The sequence below is a fragment of the Chaetura pelagica genome, unplaced genomic scaffold, assembly GCF_000747805.2.
Source record: "Chaetura pelagica isolate M959 unplaced genomic scaffold, ChaPel_1.0 scaffold344, whole genome shotgun sequence".
Classification (NCBI taxonomy): Eukaryota; Metazoa; Chordata; class Aves; order Apodiformes; family Apodidae; genus Chaetura; species Chaetura pelagica.
In genome coordinates this window covers 3,791,433-3,807,773 of record NW_009953098.1, presented here as the reverse complement: position 1 = coordinate 3,807,773, position 16,341 = coordinate 3,791,433, and the positions used below count along the sequence as shown (strand labels likewise).

The window sequence follows — 16,341 nt, the reverse complement described above, 5'->3', positions numbered from 1 at the left end:
TTTTTCCAATTGAAGCCCTTATTCACATACCTTTAAAAAAATTATTTTGCACTCTGACTTCAATTACAGAAGGAATAGTGTGGTAACTGCTTCATGCATTGTTTAGTTTAATACATGGATTGGGTATTTAGTAGGTGCACATATAACAAATAAGAAGACTTGCTAATGATGATTGGGTGGGACAAAAAAATTGTAAAGTGTTCAATTAGGGGTTTTTTGCTTTAATTCGTACTTACTTTCAGAGAGAGCACAGTACATCATCTAAAGAAGCATCACTATTACATGGTGTAGTGGATGCATGATGTGAAATGTAACCAAACAGTTCACACTAAAGCTGACTCAGATGGCTTAGACATACTGAGCACAGTATTTTATGAACAGTTTTACAGGCTGTGATACAAGCATATGTAGATACACAAGAGATGTGCTTCTAAAACCTTCTGTTGGCAGCTTTCTTTTAATGGCTATCAGGTTTCTCATTCTTTCCATTTTCAATAATAACCCTGGTAATAATAACCCTAATAACCCAAGGCCAATTATGTTGTGCCAAATAATTATCCAGATGAATCTGAAGGTGTTAAAGTGACAACTTTGCACAGAAACACGGAAGTTGCAACTACAAGGAATTAAGTGTTTAGATTTCTGCAAGTTATGGCTTCTAATTTAGCTTTAAGACAGATATTCATAAAGTATTCAGGCAATCTTAAGATGCCTTAAGATTTCTAAAATTTCTTTAGAAATTACTAAAAATATTTCAAGATTTCTTCAGAGCTGTCACAGACAGAAAGCTAAGAAGCACCCAGAGGGATCACTGGATAGTCTTCCCTCTTCAGCTTACAGAAGAAGTTCAGCTGCTAGAATCACACGCTTGACCCAATTAAAATTTGCAAAATGCATTTAAGAAAACTCAAATCTTAGACACACCATATTTTTCAGCTTGCTGTATTTCATGTTGACAGATAACACATATAAAAGGTAAGGTAAAGGCCTGTGATAGGAATTGAATAGCTGGGATTCACTAGAACAGCATAGATATTTATCAAGATGGATGTCTCTATGACAAAAATTTTAGAAGATCACCTCAACTAGGTTTCAGTGGGAACACCAAGCAGAAGAACAAATCTTACTCTGAAGTCATGTTGACATAATTGACTTGTAGTGCTGTGCAAAACTGAATACAGGCTAAGGCCAAATATGTCAAAGGCATTAAAGAGTTGAAGAAATGGTGCATGTCAAAAAGCAATGAAAAAATAAAGTTAGAAAGAAATAGTGTTTATAAGTGTCATATTGGGAGCTGAAAAGAGGGAAAAAAACAAGATAACAAACATGATAGTTCCCTTTTAAGAAGTACCAAATCTTGTGGTAAAAATAGATGGTTCTTGGAATGCAATCTGTAATTATTACTAACAGCCTTCTGCAAAGACTCACAATAAGCCTTTTTGGAGTCTTCTAACATATGTTCATAATACGCACAGCAATTCTGAATTTGTCTAGATAATAATTAATTACTCTGACTCAATTTCTAAATAATCCATCAGGGAAGATTGTTCAAAAAGGTACAGAATGCTTCTCTTTACAATACATCTTGACTGTAGCAGCCTAGTCTCTTAGCACAATATCTTGGAAAAAAAACAACCAAAACAACAACAACAAAGAGGCAAAGGACATGACAGTTCCCACATTAAAACAGCATAAACATCAACATTTTCAAAGAAGCAGGAGTAGGTAATTGTAAGATGTAGTGTAACATTGTTAGAACAGGATCCTTCAGAGGCTCCCTTTGCTGACCTCCCTGACTGTATAAGGCATTATCCACTCCTTGAAAGCAAGTCAGCTGCATAAAAGACTATCAAGCTCTGTAAACCTACTTTTTTTTTTTTTTCCTGAGTTTATAATAATACAAAGAAATCTACATAAGCCTCAGTTCTTATTCTGAATGTTCTGAAAAGCTATGTCCCTTTCTGGTTAGGATTAGTGGATCGAAACTCTTAAAACAAACTGTAACATTCTGATAACAAATCAGAGGTGCAGACAATGTTTTATAGTGCAATAATATCTATCTCGCTGTAGAAAATAGAGATCAGATTAAATGTTGTAATAATTGCCTTTTGACTATGTCAAAAGACAGCTAGAAAATAATGAACATTCGCACCCAAAAAAAAAAATGAATGTAAGGTTAAAAAAACTGACCCAGAACTCAGCATCTCTAGACCTATTTAATGCTTTTGAATAGAATTCCTGTGTCACCTTGATCAGACGATGTGTATCTTTTGCTGTTTCATTTCTCTTTATCAGTTTTGGGCAGAAACTCTTCCTGGTGTGTGTTTGAAATTTAGAAAACTGATTAGAAACTTTGTTTACATAACTAATGGAAATCAACAAGATTTTTTGAGGAAAGAAATGAGCTTGGAATATGCTTACACAAACAAGAGTACATGAGCCCAAGTTTTTCTGCATTTCAGACAACTGGGTAACTGCATCGGCACAGCATGACGTCCAGTCTAGTCTGACTACCTGGCTTGCATCCAACCAATTCAGAGCAAGGAGCCTAGATGTATTTTTAGCCACCCACATAGTTCTCAAAATCTCCATATGCACTGCTATTACACAGGGACTCTGCTATAATTTTGGATTTCTAGGCACTTCTAGCAAAAATTACCCACACATACAAATATAAATAGATATCCTTTGCTCTAGCTCAGCTACATCAGAAAGTTTTGCAAATATTTTCCACAGTTATGGGTTTTATAATTATTATATTTTTCTCAATGAAACCAAGGTCTGTGGACTGTGATGAATCAATATAAAATCAAATAATCTTGCTGGATCATGCGACAATAACCTGAATCTTCAGTGCATGAACAGAAGCAACAGAGGAAGTCCAGGAAAATTACACTAGGGTTGAGCAGGTGTAATAAAAGTTATTTCTTGAATAAGCAAACTTGTGCTTATTTCCTTTAAGCTTCCTTCTGGAAGTTTACTTGTCAAACACCAGCCTTTGGAACACCACACAGGAATGATGGAATGACTTGGAGTTTTTTCTAAAAGTATGGTACTTTCCCAGTGCTACCATCACAGATACTTGGAAGTTTCTGAAACCTGCAAGGCATTTAAGATACTGTGTAATGAACTGACATTTCTGCAATGACTTCATCTTGCAGTCATTGTAGCTTTGATCATTGTCACTAGCATTCTCAGCAGTGAGCTTATCAATTAAAAATGTCCAGATTTTCATAGGCTAAACTTATATAACCATGTTCTAAAATCCTGGTCTTCCTTCTAACTGATGCTTGCAAAAGGAATCATAGAACAGTTTGAGTTGGAAGGGACCTTAAAAGTCACCTACACTGTAAAATGTTGTCTGTTACATAAAGGTAAAAATATAGAACTATTAGCAAAACCCCCCAAACAAAAATTATAGCAAAATCACTATTCATAGGGCATTGAAGAGGGAACATGAACAGATTAATCACAAAGTTCAAATTTTAGTATAAACATGATTAGTGTAAATATAAAATTTAATTAACTTGGGTTGAAAAAACCCTTAATACTCAAAAAACCCCATGAACTTTAAGAAATGCCAGGATATGTAACAAAAGAGGGGGGGGGGGGAAATTACAAAAAGGAAGCAAAGATACTGAGCTTACTAATGCTGCAGCACTTGAGTTTACATTTTATAGAAACCCTATTAACTAAAATCACAGGGCACTACAGGCAGTAGGGTTCTAGTATCAAAGCCTGAATTCTCTATTAGAGAAGAGCACCTTGACCTTGTCCCACATTCATAATTTCTGCCACACAGCTGGACACACTCTTAATGCACCCCAGGATACCATTGTCCTTCTTGGCCACAAGGGCATATTGCTGTCCCATGGGTAACTTGTCCACCAGGACTCAAAAGTCCTTCTCCACAGACCTGCTTCCCAGCAGGTCTGCTCCTAATCCATACTAGTGCATGTTGTTCCTTCCCAGGTGCAGAACGCTACACATATTCTTGTTGAACCTCATTAGGTTCCTCTTTGCACAGCTCTCCACTGTCCAAATCCTGATGAATGACCACACAGCCTTCCTGAAAATCAGCCAATCCTCCCAGTGTCGTATCATCAGCAAACCTGCTGTTCTCCCATCCAGGTCATTGATGAAGATTCTCTCTCCATCTCTGACCAACAGAGCCTAGGTTCCACAAAGAGCCAACACTACTTCGCGGTTGTGAAGTTGGACTTATTTTTTCAAAAGCATAACTAGACAATTGAAGAAACTAGATAATTCAAGACCTATAAAAAACACCACAAGTGTGTGCATGAACAGACCTTAAACTGCACTTGCTTATGGGACATCACTGGTTGTCTCCGAGAATCAGCACAAGTGGTTCAAAGAAAGATGACCCAGCAGTGTTCGCAACTGTTTGTATCGCTCAGCAACCACATCTGTAGTTGTAAATTACTTGCTCTGAAGTCTACAGGAGCTGTTCTGTGGGTCGCGGTGCCACCTAGGGGAACGCTGAAAAACACTAGGAAACACAGGTACTGAGAAGACAGTACCATTAAATAAACAATGCTCTTAAAAGTTTAGTCCAGCTCATTTAACTATAAGAAATGAAGAATGCATATTAAACTTTGAAGAGAAAAACAATCTCTTTTTTAACAGCTTAGCTGTTATGTTGAGGTCTATTTTTGTGATAGGATACAAGATATTGTATAGAGTTTGTTTACAATGAAGGGGATAAAAGCCTTCAATTAAAAACTACTTTGATAATTAAATCATGTTCAGATTTTGCACAAAAATCTATCTCTATTTTAATTTCTTCTTGCTGATGTATTATAAGTGAGGTTAATTTGACATCTTGATTAATGATTAAAATATATTATGGAGTACTCCAGTGTACATTTAGATTAACACTGTCAAAATAACTGATTGTATATTGCTTTATCTTTGCAGACATGCCTAGGAAAAGGTAACACTTCATCTAAGTGAACATGCATGATTAAAATACACAGTATCTGCTAATGAGTAGAACAGGAAAACGAAAACCAAGGTATGTGACAATTGAGAAGATTTAAGTCCAATATATATGAAAAATTCCAGAAAACAACAAAATGCAGATAAAATATGAGATAGTGCACTTTAAAATGTGACCTAAAAATTCGATACATGAACAACCAAAGAGATAAACTGGTTATTAGTGCAACGAAACTCACAAAATTCAGTAAACACACGTCCTTACTAGAAAGAGCAAATGAGAAGCTGATTGTTTCTAAATCTCATGTAGAATGCTAAAACCAGTTTTAACCATCACACAACAAGCAATTCAGTTCTAGATTTGGCTTTCATACATTTTTCTAATAATCGGGAGCACAAACAGAAACATCAAGTCTAAACCCACATCTGTTTTACAAGTCTCCATTTTATCTTAAATATTTTTAGATGGTAAAAATAGAACAACGAGCTGTATCAGCTGGAAGCGACATCTCTTCTAAATTCTTTAACATCCTTCCCAGTAATATAACAACCCATTTATTGGTGCCTTCTTTAACAGCCTATATTGACACCAATATTCCAAAACACAACAAACCAAACCAAATCCACCCAAACAAACCAAAAACAACCCCACACCCCAAACAAACCCACAACACAACTCCCACCAAAAAAAACCAACCTAGCCAACAAATCCAAGAAACAGAAATGGATTGACCTTTGTTATGGAGACACTGCCCTCAGGGAAGATTAGTGTTTGCTAGTTACTTAGTTGCTAGTTTGAATTCAGAAAGTAAAACAGGGTTGTCCGTTTTTATTAGTATTGTATCAATAGCCAAAAAATTGATGGTTTAGTTCCAAAAGAACACACAGGACCAGTTTGAAAATACATTTGCTTCTGCCCATGATTTTTTTTTTTTCTTGCAGTTCTTGCCAGGAATGTCTTTTGTGATAAATTCAAAATGGTGAAGCAATACATTTTCCCCTCTTTCTTTAAGCGTCTCCTGATGAGACAGAATCAAAAGGTACTTAGCCAAACCCAGGAGAAATTAAGGAATTCCTAAGCATTGTAAGTGCCATATAAGGTAGATCTTACTAAAGAAACAAAGGAAGTAATCAATAATTCAGCTGTGACAGGAAGTGTGAACTTTCCATCTATTAATGAAAGGATCTATGATTAAATTAGCTCCAAATATTATTTCAAAATTCCCAGTAACGCCTTGCATCTGAAAACAGATTAAAAACTGGAATAATTATAAATCTAGATGGCCAGCATCAATCAGATGAAGTAAGGATACCTTCCCCTGTACAGCAGGAGTGCAGATCCATTTAAAAAGTTTTCAGTGTTTTAGAGAGCACAGTCCCAGATCATGGGTCCATTACCATACAAAGGTGTTGATCAGTCTTATCTTTAAAAATGTTTTATGCAGCCACATACTGCATTCAGAGCTGCCTGTGGATTGGACATAATTATCAGCAGGGGAGGGAGAGCTCATTACCACAAACTCTCCTTCCCCTGCCGATTACCTCAGCACGAAGCCACAGATCTCAACCAAAAGAAGATTGTTACAGAGAGCTACACAAGATGTTTCTCAATCAGCTAGCCTGGTGTTCAGCCTCCAGTTATGACCTTCTTTTAACCTTCAGAAAAGCAGAAGGACCAGGATAGTCTAAACATTAGCAACCTTAAATTTTAGAAATAAACCACCAAGCAAGTAACACCCACCAGCAGACCTGGCCTGTCTCATGTTCACATAACTGATGCCCAGTTCAAATACACAAAATATTCAGCAGCAAGATCTGATGTAAAAAGGACAAAGAAGGACACTGCACATTTTGGGAGGGACTGGGGGGCTTAGGGGTGTCTAATACACTGTATAGTATTAAGAATAACCTTTCATTCAAAAAAACCTGCAGAGACAGAAAAAAACAAAACATAGCTGCAGGAAGCAAAGACATTAGCCTATCAGAATCCTTTGGGCCCCACTTACTTATATATGAGCTCCAAGTCATAGCAGTCTTCAAAAAACTTTTTAATCAGAATGTAATATTCTGGAGAAAAATAACAATGTTGGCCTCCTTGTCCCAGAAAGGAAGAAAATCGGGATGGCATCCCTTCCCTCAGGCATGTCAACCACAGCACTCAGCTTGGTGTCATCTACAAACTTGCTGAGAGTGCACTCAATCTTATTGTGTCATTGATGAAGATATTAAATAGGATAATTGTTGATGAACAAACATCTTGCCACCCATCTCCACTGCTGACTACCACCCTCTGGGTGCAACTATCCAACCAATTCCTCATCCACCCAATAGTCTACCCATCAAATCCATATGTTTCAAATTTAGAGAGAAGGATGTTGTGGGGAACCATGTCAAAGGCCCTACAGAAATCCAGATAGATTACCTCCATAATTTATTGAAAACATGCCAGGAAATTTCCTTCTATTCTTTGCCTAGTAATTGTACTTTTTTTCTGTACAAAAGAAAAAACACTTTTTCTTATTTATGAAGCTAATTCTAAAAATCAAGAAAGAAAAGCTTTCTTGTATCACAGCAATGTATTTAAATTTTCAGATGACAATACCTCCATTAATACTGATAAATACAGGATAAAATTTTCCAGTGACATTTTTCCGTGCAGAAACCATAATATGGACAAGAAGTTACGTTCACTAAATCAGAAAAGAATTATCTTATTACTACATACCACTGTACAATTACTACAACATGCCATGACAAAAAGCAGTATGTTTGCAAACAAATATTAAAGGCAAAGGCTCACACTCAGCCTTCTGCTTTCATGTTGAGAATTTAAAAAAACAGCAGTGCATGTACTCATATAAAAATCTGTCATACACACATGATCTAGTATGAAAACATACTGAAACCTGCATAAGAGCAAATTCAGTATGTATGCATTTCATTCCTGAGTAGCACCCTGAAATACAACGACATTTTTACCACCAAGCTATCCCCACTGAGAAACCTCATCAAAATATTTCTCAGACATGGGAAAACTCTGCTCTAAGTAACCCACAGACTACTGATGACTTAGAATCCCAACAGTTTTGACAAGGATAGTAATATCACTGATATGTTACAAACCAGAAACATACTTTATTCATGGGGGTATGTGGGGTATGTGAGGTGTGTGTCAAAAAAAAAAAAAAAAAAAAAAAAAAAGGAAACCACAGATTCACATTTCCAGAGACTTGTTCAGAAAACAGTGTTGCAACAAATCTGGAAATAAAATAATTAAAGAAACTGGAGAAACTGGAGATATGTTTACTAAAACACTTAAGACAGTCATAACTTCTCACAATATATACAAAGAAATATAGAACAGCAAAGTAAAATGTAAATATTTTAGTTCAGCAAATAATTAGAAGTTCTTTATTTGGGTATAAGAATAATATGAAGGTATTTTTACCAGCATGTACATAAACTACAATATCAGAAAGAGAGACAAAGCAAAATGAAGGAAAAGGGAGCAAAATGCAGAGGGTGGGTAGAAGGCCTTTAGATTAAATTGCTGCCAAAAGAATACAGAGTCACAGCATCACACTCCACAGTGACTGATGTTCTAAAATGCAGGAATATGCAATAGGTGTTCATATTTCAATGTATTCCAGCTTCTCCTGAATTTTGATTACTAGTGACCACTCAGTACAAATATTTATATTTTATTTTACAAGTTATTAACAGCTGAAATTTCAGTTTTGACTTCCAATATCCTGGAACATTCTGTACCATATCTTTACCCACATCTGAAATGAACTGTATCTGATCAAGTATCTTGACCTGATTTTGACCCAAGATAGCCCAGCACCTACTGCTGTGTACTGAGTCATGTAAAATCAGCTACTAAGTGATTTTGACAAGGAACACAGCAAGACTTGACTATCTAGATGAGATCAGACCCAGGTCCATATGAATGATGTGCCAGGCATGGTTTAACTCCACAGAAAGCAGTAAGTAACACATTCTGTAATGGAATGATGTAGTCTTTATTTTATCCAAAGTAAAAATAGGGACACCCTAAGGAAAGCTAATTTAGAGGCACTGAAATGAAGTATATTTCACAGAAGTATAGCCCAAATTTATAGAATTTCTTGTTGCTGAGATTATCAGCATGTGAGGTACTGTGCCAAGGTTAGGTACTTTAGGATTGGTGGTAGCACGTGAAAAACACAGCGACCAGAAACCCCAAACAATTATGTGCAACTAAGATGTCAAGCATAAACTGATCACCTACTAAGATCAGAATGAATTTTCTTTCTTATATTCATTGTTGTAAACTTCAGATTATCATCTTATATTCTGAGGAAATCTGCTAAAGACAGTTTACCATACAGAAGGCTGAACACATACACAATATTTGATAATTTCAGGGCATTATTTAGGTGCTGCTATAAATTGCTTTATGTCTTCCAAAGAATACCATATCAGACAAAGTTTCTACACAGTTTTCTGACAGGAGATTTCTGACATAATATTTATTCACTGTCAGTAGTAGCACACAAGTTTTGTACTATTTACATACTATGTAGACCTGTTAGACTTGAGATTTTAAGCATGCTGCATATTTTTGCTTCAATCAAGAAAAAAAATCATGTGATGAAACACATGATACAAACCCTACTATGAGTTACAAGACCATAAAAGAAAGCTAAGATTTATTTACACAACATGAAAAAAAATCTGGCCTATATTTTCCCCAGAAGAAGTAACCCTCACATTAACTGTGATTATGCTGTGGAAAAATACCACAAGAAAGTACCAAAAAAAGCACAAAAGCTCATTACATACTTGCAACTCTAAACAGAGTCAACAGGTTCTTCAACTAACCATGCACAAAATAGCTAAAAGCCAAAGAACATTTAAAATAATAATGCTATAAACACTACAATGACTTTAAATTTATATCATCTTTACTTTCTCTTGTTTTTATGGCATTGTATAAAGGACTGGAATTACTCTACATAGAACATTTTGAACAAGATATTGGAAATATCCAGGGGGGAAAGGATAATGAGAACAGTAGGAATTTCAGCAAATGGTAATAAAAAAAAATAAAAAAATAAAATTGGTCTCAACACTTTAAGTCTATCAGCCATAAAATAATTCAGAATACACAACATTCACTGAACATATATTTGAAGTGTACATCAAAAGCAGCCATCATAAAAGCTACCTGAAGTGCTTATCAGAAAAGAATCATCTAACCATGCTGTCCAGTGCAGTTACAGAATACTAAGGTTATAGACAAAGTTTTACTGACAAATACCTGCTATTAACAAACTCATAGACACAGACAAAAAAAAAATAAAAATCTCTTTAATCTTACCTTTAGCTGTATGAAGTTCCTTTGCTATTCTTAAAAGAATAGCCTGTCTCCCTCTCAGTGGAATTCTGAGAGGGAATTCTCTCTCCACCTCCGAGTTCCACCTCTTTCCACCTTTGAATTCCTGCAGTTGTTAAAATAATGTTGAGATTTCTCATGGTTGAAAAAATGCAGTTCAGCAGAGCACAGAAGAAATTCTGTATCATTAAAACCAGTATTCAAAATCAGGACCTGATGCTGGTGAATGCTCTCTTTCACCTCTCTAAATAACACTAATTTCTCTTTTCCATCTCTCCCAGCATTCCTCCTTCATTCTCTTTGCCTGTCTCTCCTTACTTCTATTACTAACTCATTCCTTTTTAAAAAATGTTCTCTCTCCTCCCTCCTTTTTTTACAATACTGCATGCACAGAAAAGCTCCCCAAATACTTCTCATATTTCTAGCCCTTAACTGATAGATGCAGCTCTTCAGGAAAGATGACTCCTGTGATTTCTGTTTGCATACAAATGGATCTGCTGGTTTTTATCTTCTAGACCTGCAGAAAGTCAGGCAGGATCTCATCTGTTCAACCCACTGCAGCTGTAACCATTTCCACAGCCTCTCGTTATTCAACAGTCGTGTCGGCCTTAATAAACTGATTGTCTGTGTTGGAAATTAACTCAGTGGAAACACATGTTCACCGACATAAGATACACATTGGTTGTCTGATTAAAAATCAACAAATATAGTGGGACCAGCTATCTTAAGCCCCTTCTCCAAATTATAATTTACTGTGAGGTCTCCGGCTTTTACTGTGCTCACTAGGCCTTCACATATTGTTCCCTGTTGCCAGGGTTGGCTACCAAGGATCACAAGACTAGCACAGATAAAACCTTTGCTGTCAAACAGTAACTGTGTTGTTTGAAACATTTGTATTAGAAAGGTAAGACACTGATGTGAAACACACATTTCATATGACAACAGATACAAATGAGATTCTCCTCAAGGAGAAGGGTTGAGTGAAAACACTGGGAAATTCTCTCCAAAAAGAGCTATTGGCCAAAAAAAAAAAAAAAAAAAAAAAGCAGAGTTAATAGACCACTGAGCTTTTGTGTCAAATGTCAGTCACATCTGGAGGTGCAACATCCTCAGTGCACCCCTCCAGCTGTGGACACAGGGGTCCTGCTGCAGCAGGTAAGGTCACTTGGGAGAGCTTCTGGTGCCTTTTTTACTCCCAGGGACCTTTGATCATAGAATCATAGAACTGTTTGGGATGGGAGGGACCTGAAAAACCATCTAGTTCCAACCCCCCTGCATGGGCAGGGACACCTCCCACCAGCCCAGGTTGCTCCAAGCCCCATCCAACCTGCCCTTCAACACTTCCAGGGACGGGGCAGCCACAGCTTCCCTGGGCAACATGTTCCAGTGTCTCACCACGCTCACTGGGAAGAATTTATTTCTGATGTCTACCCTAAATCTACCCTCTTCCAGTTTAAAGCCATGACCCCTACCTGCCTCTATAAGAAGCCCCTCCGCTCTGTGCCCGGCTCCGGGGCCCGGCTCTGGGGCTCCGTGCCCGGCTCTGGGGCTCTGTGCCCGGCTCCGGGGCCCGGCTCTGGGGCTCCGTGCCCGGCTCTGGGGCTCTGTGCCCGGCTCCGGGGCCCGGCTCTGGGGCTCCGTGCCCGGCTCTGGGGCTCTGTGCCCGGCTCCGGGGCCCGGCTCTGGGGCTCCGTGCCCGGCTCTGGGGCTCTGTGCCCGGCTCCGGGGCCCGGCTCTGGGGCTCCGTGCCCGGCTCTGGGGCTCTGTGCCCGGCTCCGGGGCCCGGCTCTGGGGCTCCGTGCCCGGCTCTGGGGCTCTGTGCCCGGCTCCGGGGCCCGGCTCTGGGGCTCCGTGCCCGGCTCTGGGGCTCTGTGCCCGGCTCCGGGGCCCGGCTCTGGGGCTCCGTGCCCGGCTCTGGGGCTCTGTGCCCGGCTCCGGGGCCCGGCTCTGGGGCTCCGTGCCCGGCTCTGGGGCTCTGTGCCCGGCTCCGGGGCCCGGCTCTGGGGCTCCGTGCCCGGCTCTGGGGCTCTGTGCCCGGCTCCGGGGCCCGGCTCTGGGGCTCCGTGCCCGGCTCTGGGGCTCTGTGCCCGGCTCCGGGGCCCGGCTCTGGGGCTCCGTGCCCGGCTCTGGGGCTCTGTGCCCGGCTCCGGGGCCCGGCTCTGGGGCTCCGTGCCCGGCTCTGGGGCTCTGTGCCCGGCTCCGGGGCCCGGCTCTGGGGCTCCGTGCCCGGCTCTGGGGCTCTGTGCCCGGCTCCGGGGCCCGGCTCTGGGGCTCCGTGCCCGGCTCTGGGGCTCTGTGCCCGGCTCCGGGGCCCGGCTCTGGGGCTCCGTGCCCGGCTCTGGGGCTCTGTGCCCGGCTCCGGGGCCCGGCTCCGTGCCCGGCGCAGCAGCCGCACACACGGGGCAGGCCCGTCAGCGTGTCCCCAGCACGGACTCATCTCGGGTTGTTTGGTTTTTTGTAGGAAATAAACGCGTTCTGCGGCCAGGAAAATGATGACGTTCGGTTGCCTTTCCTTCCGACAACCCTATGCGGGATTAGTTTTAAACAAAGTCAAAACGGTGGAGACTCGCTGGACTCCTTTGCTGGCAGGGTACAAGAACTGCACCATTGCTCTCCATATAGCTGTTAAGGACTGGGAAGATGAATCCTGGAGAGCCATCCTTTTGGATAGGCTCGGTATGACACCAACACAAGTGCAAGATTTGTTGGATAAAGGCGAAAAATATGGCAGAGGAGTTATTGCAGGTAAGCAACCCTGGGTTCTGTTTTCCAAACAAGCTTTTAATCAGTTAACTTGCTTCAGTCAAACACACTTTATGCAGTTATGCTCAGTATAACGTTGCTTTAACGCTTCCTTTGGAGGAGTGGTGCCTGAGCTGTGAGGTGGGGGCTGTTTTGGTTCCTTGCCACTGTAAGTTGAGGTCCATGAGGGAAGTAGTAAATAAATATTATTTTTTTCATTGTGTTGGAAATGTGAAGTAACTTTGATCTTTAGGATAAAGAATTTTGGTCGGGCCTCAGTTTTTAAAAAACACTTTACTAAAAACCTTAGGCTACAACTCTGAAGCCTGTAAAATGAAATTGGTTTGTGCTTACTTGTCACACCGTAGGAGAGTGTAACATGGATTGCATATTAGTCAGTTGCATGTCAGTTCCACAGTTTTTGCATGTTGAGCTTAGGAACTGTTGCTGAAACCATTTTACAGTACCTGTAGTGCAGTGAAGTCATGACCTTGCAGAGTTTTGCATGTCATGTTAGACTACTGCATAAATAAATTCAGTTTCAGTTCTACAAATGCTCCATCACTTGTTATTTGGCCAGTGAAGCAGTTTGTGTTTGTAACATGAAATGAGGAGGGTGTGGTGTTTCTTTGCTTATGTTACTCTGAAATACAGGATGTGTTGTTGCACTCTAGACTCCAACGTTTTTATCCAGCACTCATTTTGCACTCTTTTCTTGTAGTCTTTTGTTACACCATCTATCTTGCATTCTCATTTGAATATCTTGATCTGTTCCTGCCCAACAAATAACTTCTACCACATACTGCAAAAAATTGTTCCAGTTCTACAGTGCTGAAAATTGTTGCATACTACAAAATATGCAGATGTGTAACCTTGGCATAAATTGCACACTAAATTGTGGTGCAGGTATCAAAGTTTCTTTGATCTTTAATGTTTTTCATCATTAGGCAATATAGAAAATCCCTTTCATGACATTAAAAGGGTTCCAGAGAGCAGGAATTTCCATATAATGTAATGATTTTTAGAGGCAGCTGTTACATCCTCAAATGCAGGCTTCTTCTACGGGAGTTATGTATCATTGAATTATGAATATTATAAGTGCATGTTTCACCTGTTCTGCACCAACCTCCGTTCAGTCACACAGGCCATCTTCTGCAGGGAATGACACTGGTTTGAGGGCTGCCTGCTTCACTGTGTGCTTCTGGTAACAAGTTAACTGTTTTGTATGTTCTCTGGAAGGTTTACTTTTGGAAAACTGCTATATAGGAGATCAAACAGCCAAATAATTTTTTTATCTTAATTTTATGATACAGGATTAATTGACATTGGAGAGACATCACTATACACAGAAACCTTACCTCCTGAAAAGATTCTGGAGCTGGAAAACAAAGCTGTCCTCAGTAATCTAGAAGAGAAATATTTGACTGTTGTTTCAAATCCAAGATGGCTCCTGGAACCAATTCCCACCAGAGGGAGAAGAGGTGTGTGGCAGGTGAATATCCCTGAAGAACTGATTCCTTTGGAAGTGTAGGTGTTGAACCTCACTAGTATTTTTCCTACCTGAATGCACACTTGTAACTGACAAGTCAGCATCTTGAACACTGGGGGTCATTTAGGATTTTACCTTTCAAAACAAATTGTTTGAAATAGCAAATACATATGAAGAGTTGCTCTTTTGAGTAAAAATAAACAAGATGTAATTTTTATTACCATTATTGGAAATTATTAATGATTTACTAGGTTGTTTTCTATAGAAATAACTCTTTAAGTAAATGCCCTTTTTTAGACAAGGTTGATACATTGTGTGCCAGTTTGAAAGACAAGTAAATACAAGGATATGATACGAGGTACACACCTCTGATTATGCAGCTCTACTCAGGGATGTTGTACAAAATGTTGGCAAAATCTCTGGTCCTGCCCCTCGTATGCAAAAAAAACCTTGTGCTTCCCTATTGAGGAGCTCTTATCAGAAATATGAATCATGTTACCCAGGACAAGGAGATGGAAACTGAGGGCGTCAGACCTGTGACAAGCCCAGCTGCCCCTGCTGCTGCTCTGCCCTCGGCACTTGCTGCGCTGCAGCTGCTGCAGGATTTCCTGTGGGAGGAGGTGATACCAGCATGGGCCTGGGGCTCTGGGGGCCCATGGGGACAGGGAAAGACCCCAGGAAAGGGGGGAGAAAGCAGCACCCAGAGACTGTGTCAGGGTCAATTTATTTATTTCTCTTGAATAAAGAGACAACAGAGCCAGGACGCCCATCGGGGGCAGTCTCCCACCTGGTGGGTTGTTCCTCCAGGTCAATGCCTTCAGGAATGCTGGAGGAGGCCAGGCAGGTGTCAGGTGTCCCCACCTGGAAGCTGATGGGGCTGGGGCTGCTGGGGCTGGCCTGGCTGTCATCCTCCTCCTCGGCAGCCTGGGAACACAGAAGCATCCGGGCCTCCTTGCTACACAAGTGCCAGATAACTTTGATGAGGCCATTCTGCAGCTGCTGGACCAAGGCTTCCTTGTCCATCCCGTGGCAGCACAGCCCGCGTACAGTCGCACCTTCTACTGACATCACCTTCCACCACTCTGCCTCATAGATCACCTGCAGCTTCTGGCACAGCCAGGGCAGCACAGGGTCAATGAGATGCTGGTGTTGCCAGAAAAGTGCCCCCCCAGACCTCAGACAGGAGCCTGCCCACAGGAGCCCTGGCCTCTGTCCCCACAGCCTGAGGACAGATCCCAGCTCAGCTGAGGACAGCATCACCTGCGGAGAGGACACAGGGGACTCTGCAGGGCCATGGGGACTGTGGGCCAGGAGCCCTGCCTGCCCTTCTGGCAACTGATGGCTGCACAGGGAATGTGATGACAGACTCCAGGTAGTCGTCTTCTCTCTGCAAAGAAAACTTGACTATTGCTGCTTGGCAGTAAGCTGGCTGACCATGTGCCTGATGAGAAGCTATTTATTTCCTTGTTTTCCTAGTACATGTAGCTTTTGCAATTAAACTGTCTTTATCTCAACCCATGAATTTCCTCACTTTTGCTTTTCCAATTCTCTCCCTATTCAATGGGGAAGGTGAGCAAGCAGCTGTATGTTGCTTAGTTGCTGGCTAGAGTTAAGACTATGACAAGCTGGTCAGCAGGGAGGAAGAGGGAAGTCTGCAGCATTAAGAGTGAAAGCACCATATGTTGGAAGTTTTTCAGGTGTGCACCTTTCACACATGCATAAGTGTCCAAACACTCTTTGCTCTTATCTTGTTGTGCTAACACTGAGGAAA

The 16,341-nt window shown here is 40.9% G+C and overlaps 2 protein-coding genes across 2 annotated transcripts in view; one reads left to right on the top strand and one right to left on the bottom strand.

Annotated features, from left to right (window-relative positions):
• The window catches only part of LOC104388346 (basic proline-rich protein-like), a 190,668-nt gene extending 177,892 nt beyond the window's left edge, over positions 1–12,776 (bottom strand). Inside the window, exons 1-3 of the mRNA XM_009997206.1 lie at positions 11,812–12,776; positions 10,626–10,659; positions 5,909–5,980 (exon numbers count right to left, since the gene is read on the bottom strand). Of these exons, the coding sequence (XP_009995508.1) occupies positions 5,909–5,980; positions 10,626–10,659; positions 11,812–12,776 (1,071 nt within the window). The remainder of the gene's footprint in view (positions 1–5,908; positions 5,981–10,625; positions 10,660–11,811) is intronic.
• A 55-nt stretch (positions 12,777–12,831) lies between these two features.
• On the top strand, positions 12,832–14,637 carry LOC104388257 (chromosome unknown open reading frame, human CXorf40B). Its single transcript, XM_009997100.1, has 2 exons — positions 12,832–13,084; positions 14,395–14,637. The coding sequence occupies exons 1-2, from the start codon at positions 12,832–12,834 to the stop codon at positions 14,610–14,612; spliced, it is 471 nt and encodes a 156-aa protein (XP_009995402.1). The 3' UTR covers positions 14,613–14,637.
• The last annotated feature ends 1,704 nt before the right edge of the window (positions 14,638–16,341 follow it).

Excerpts from the sequence above, each read along its gene's own strand:
- LOC104388257 (XM_009997100.1), top strand. The coding sequence starts at position 12,832 with ATGACGTTCGGTTGCCTTTCCTTCCGACAACCCTATGCGGGATTAGTT. Across the intron at positions 13,085-14,394 it reads TGGCAGAGGAGTTATTGCAG|GATTAATTGACATTGGAGAG; the intron begins GTAAGCAACCCT and ends TTTATGATACAG.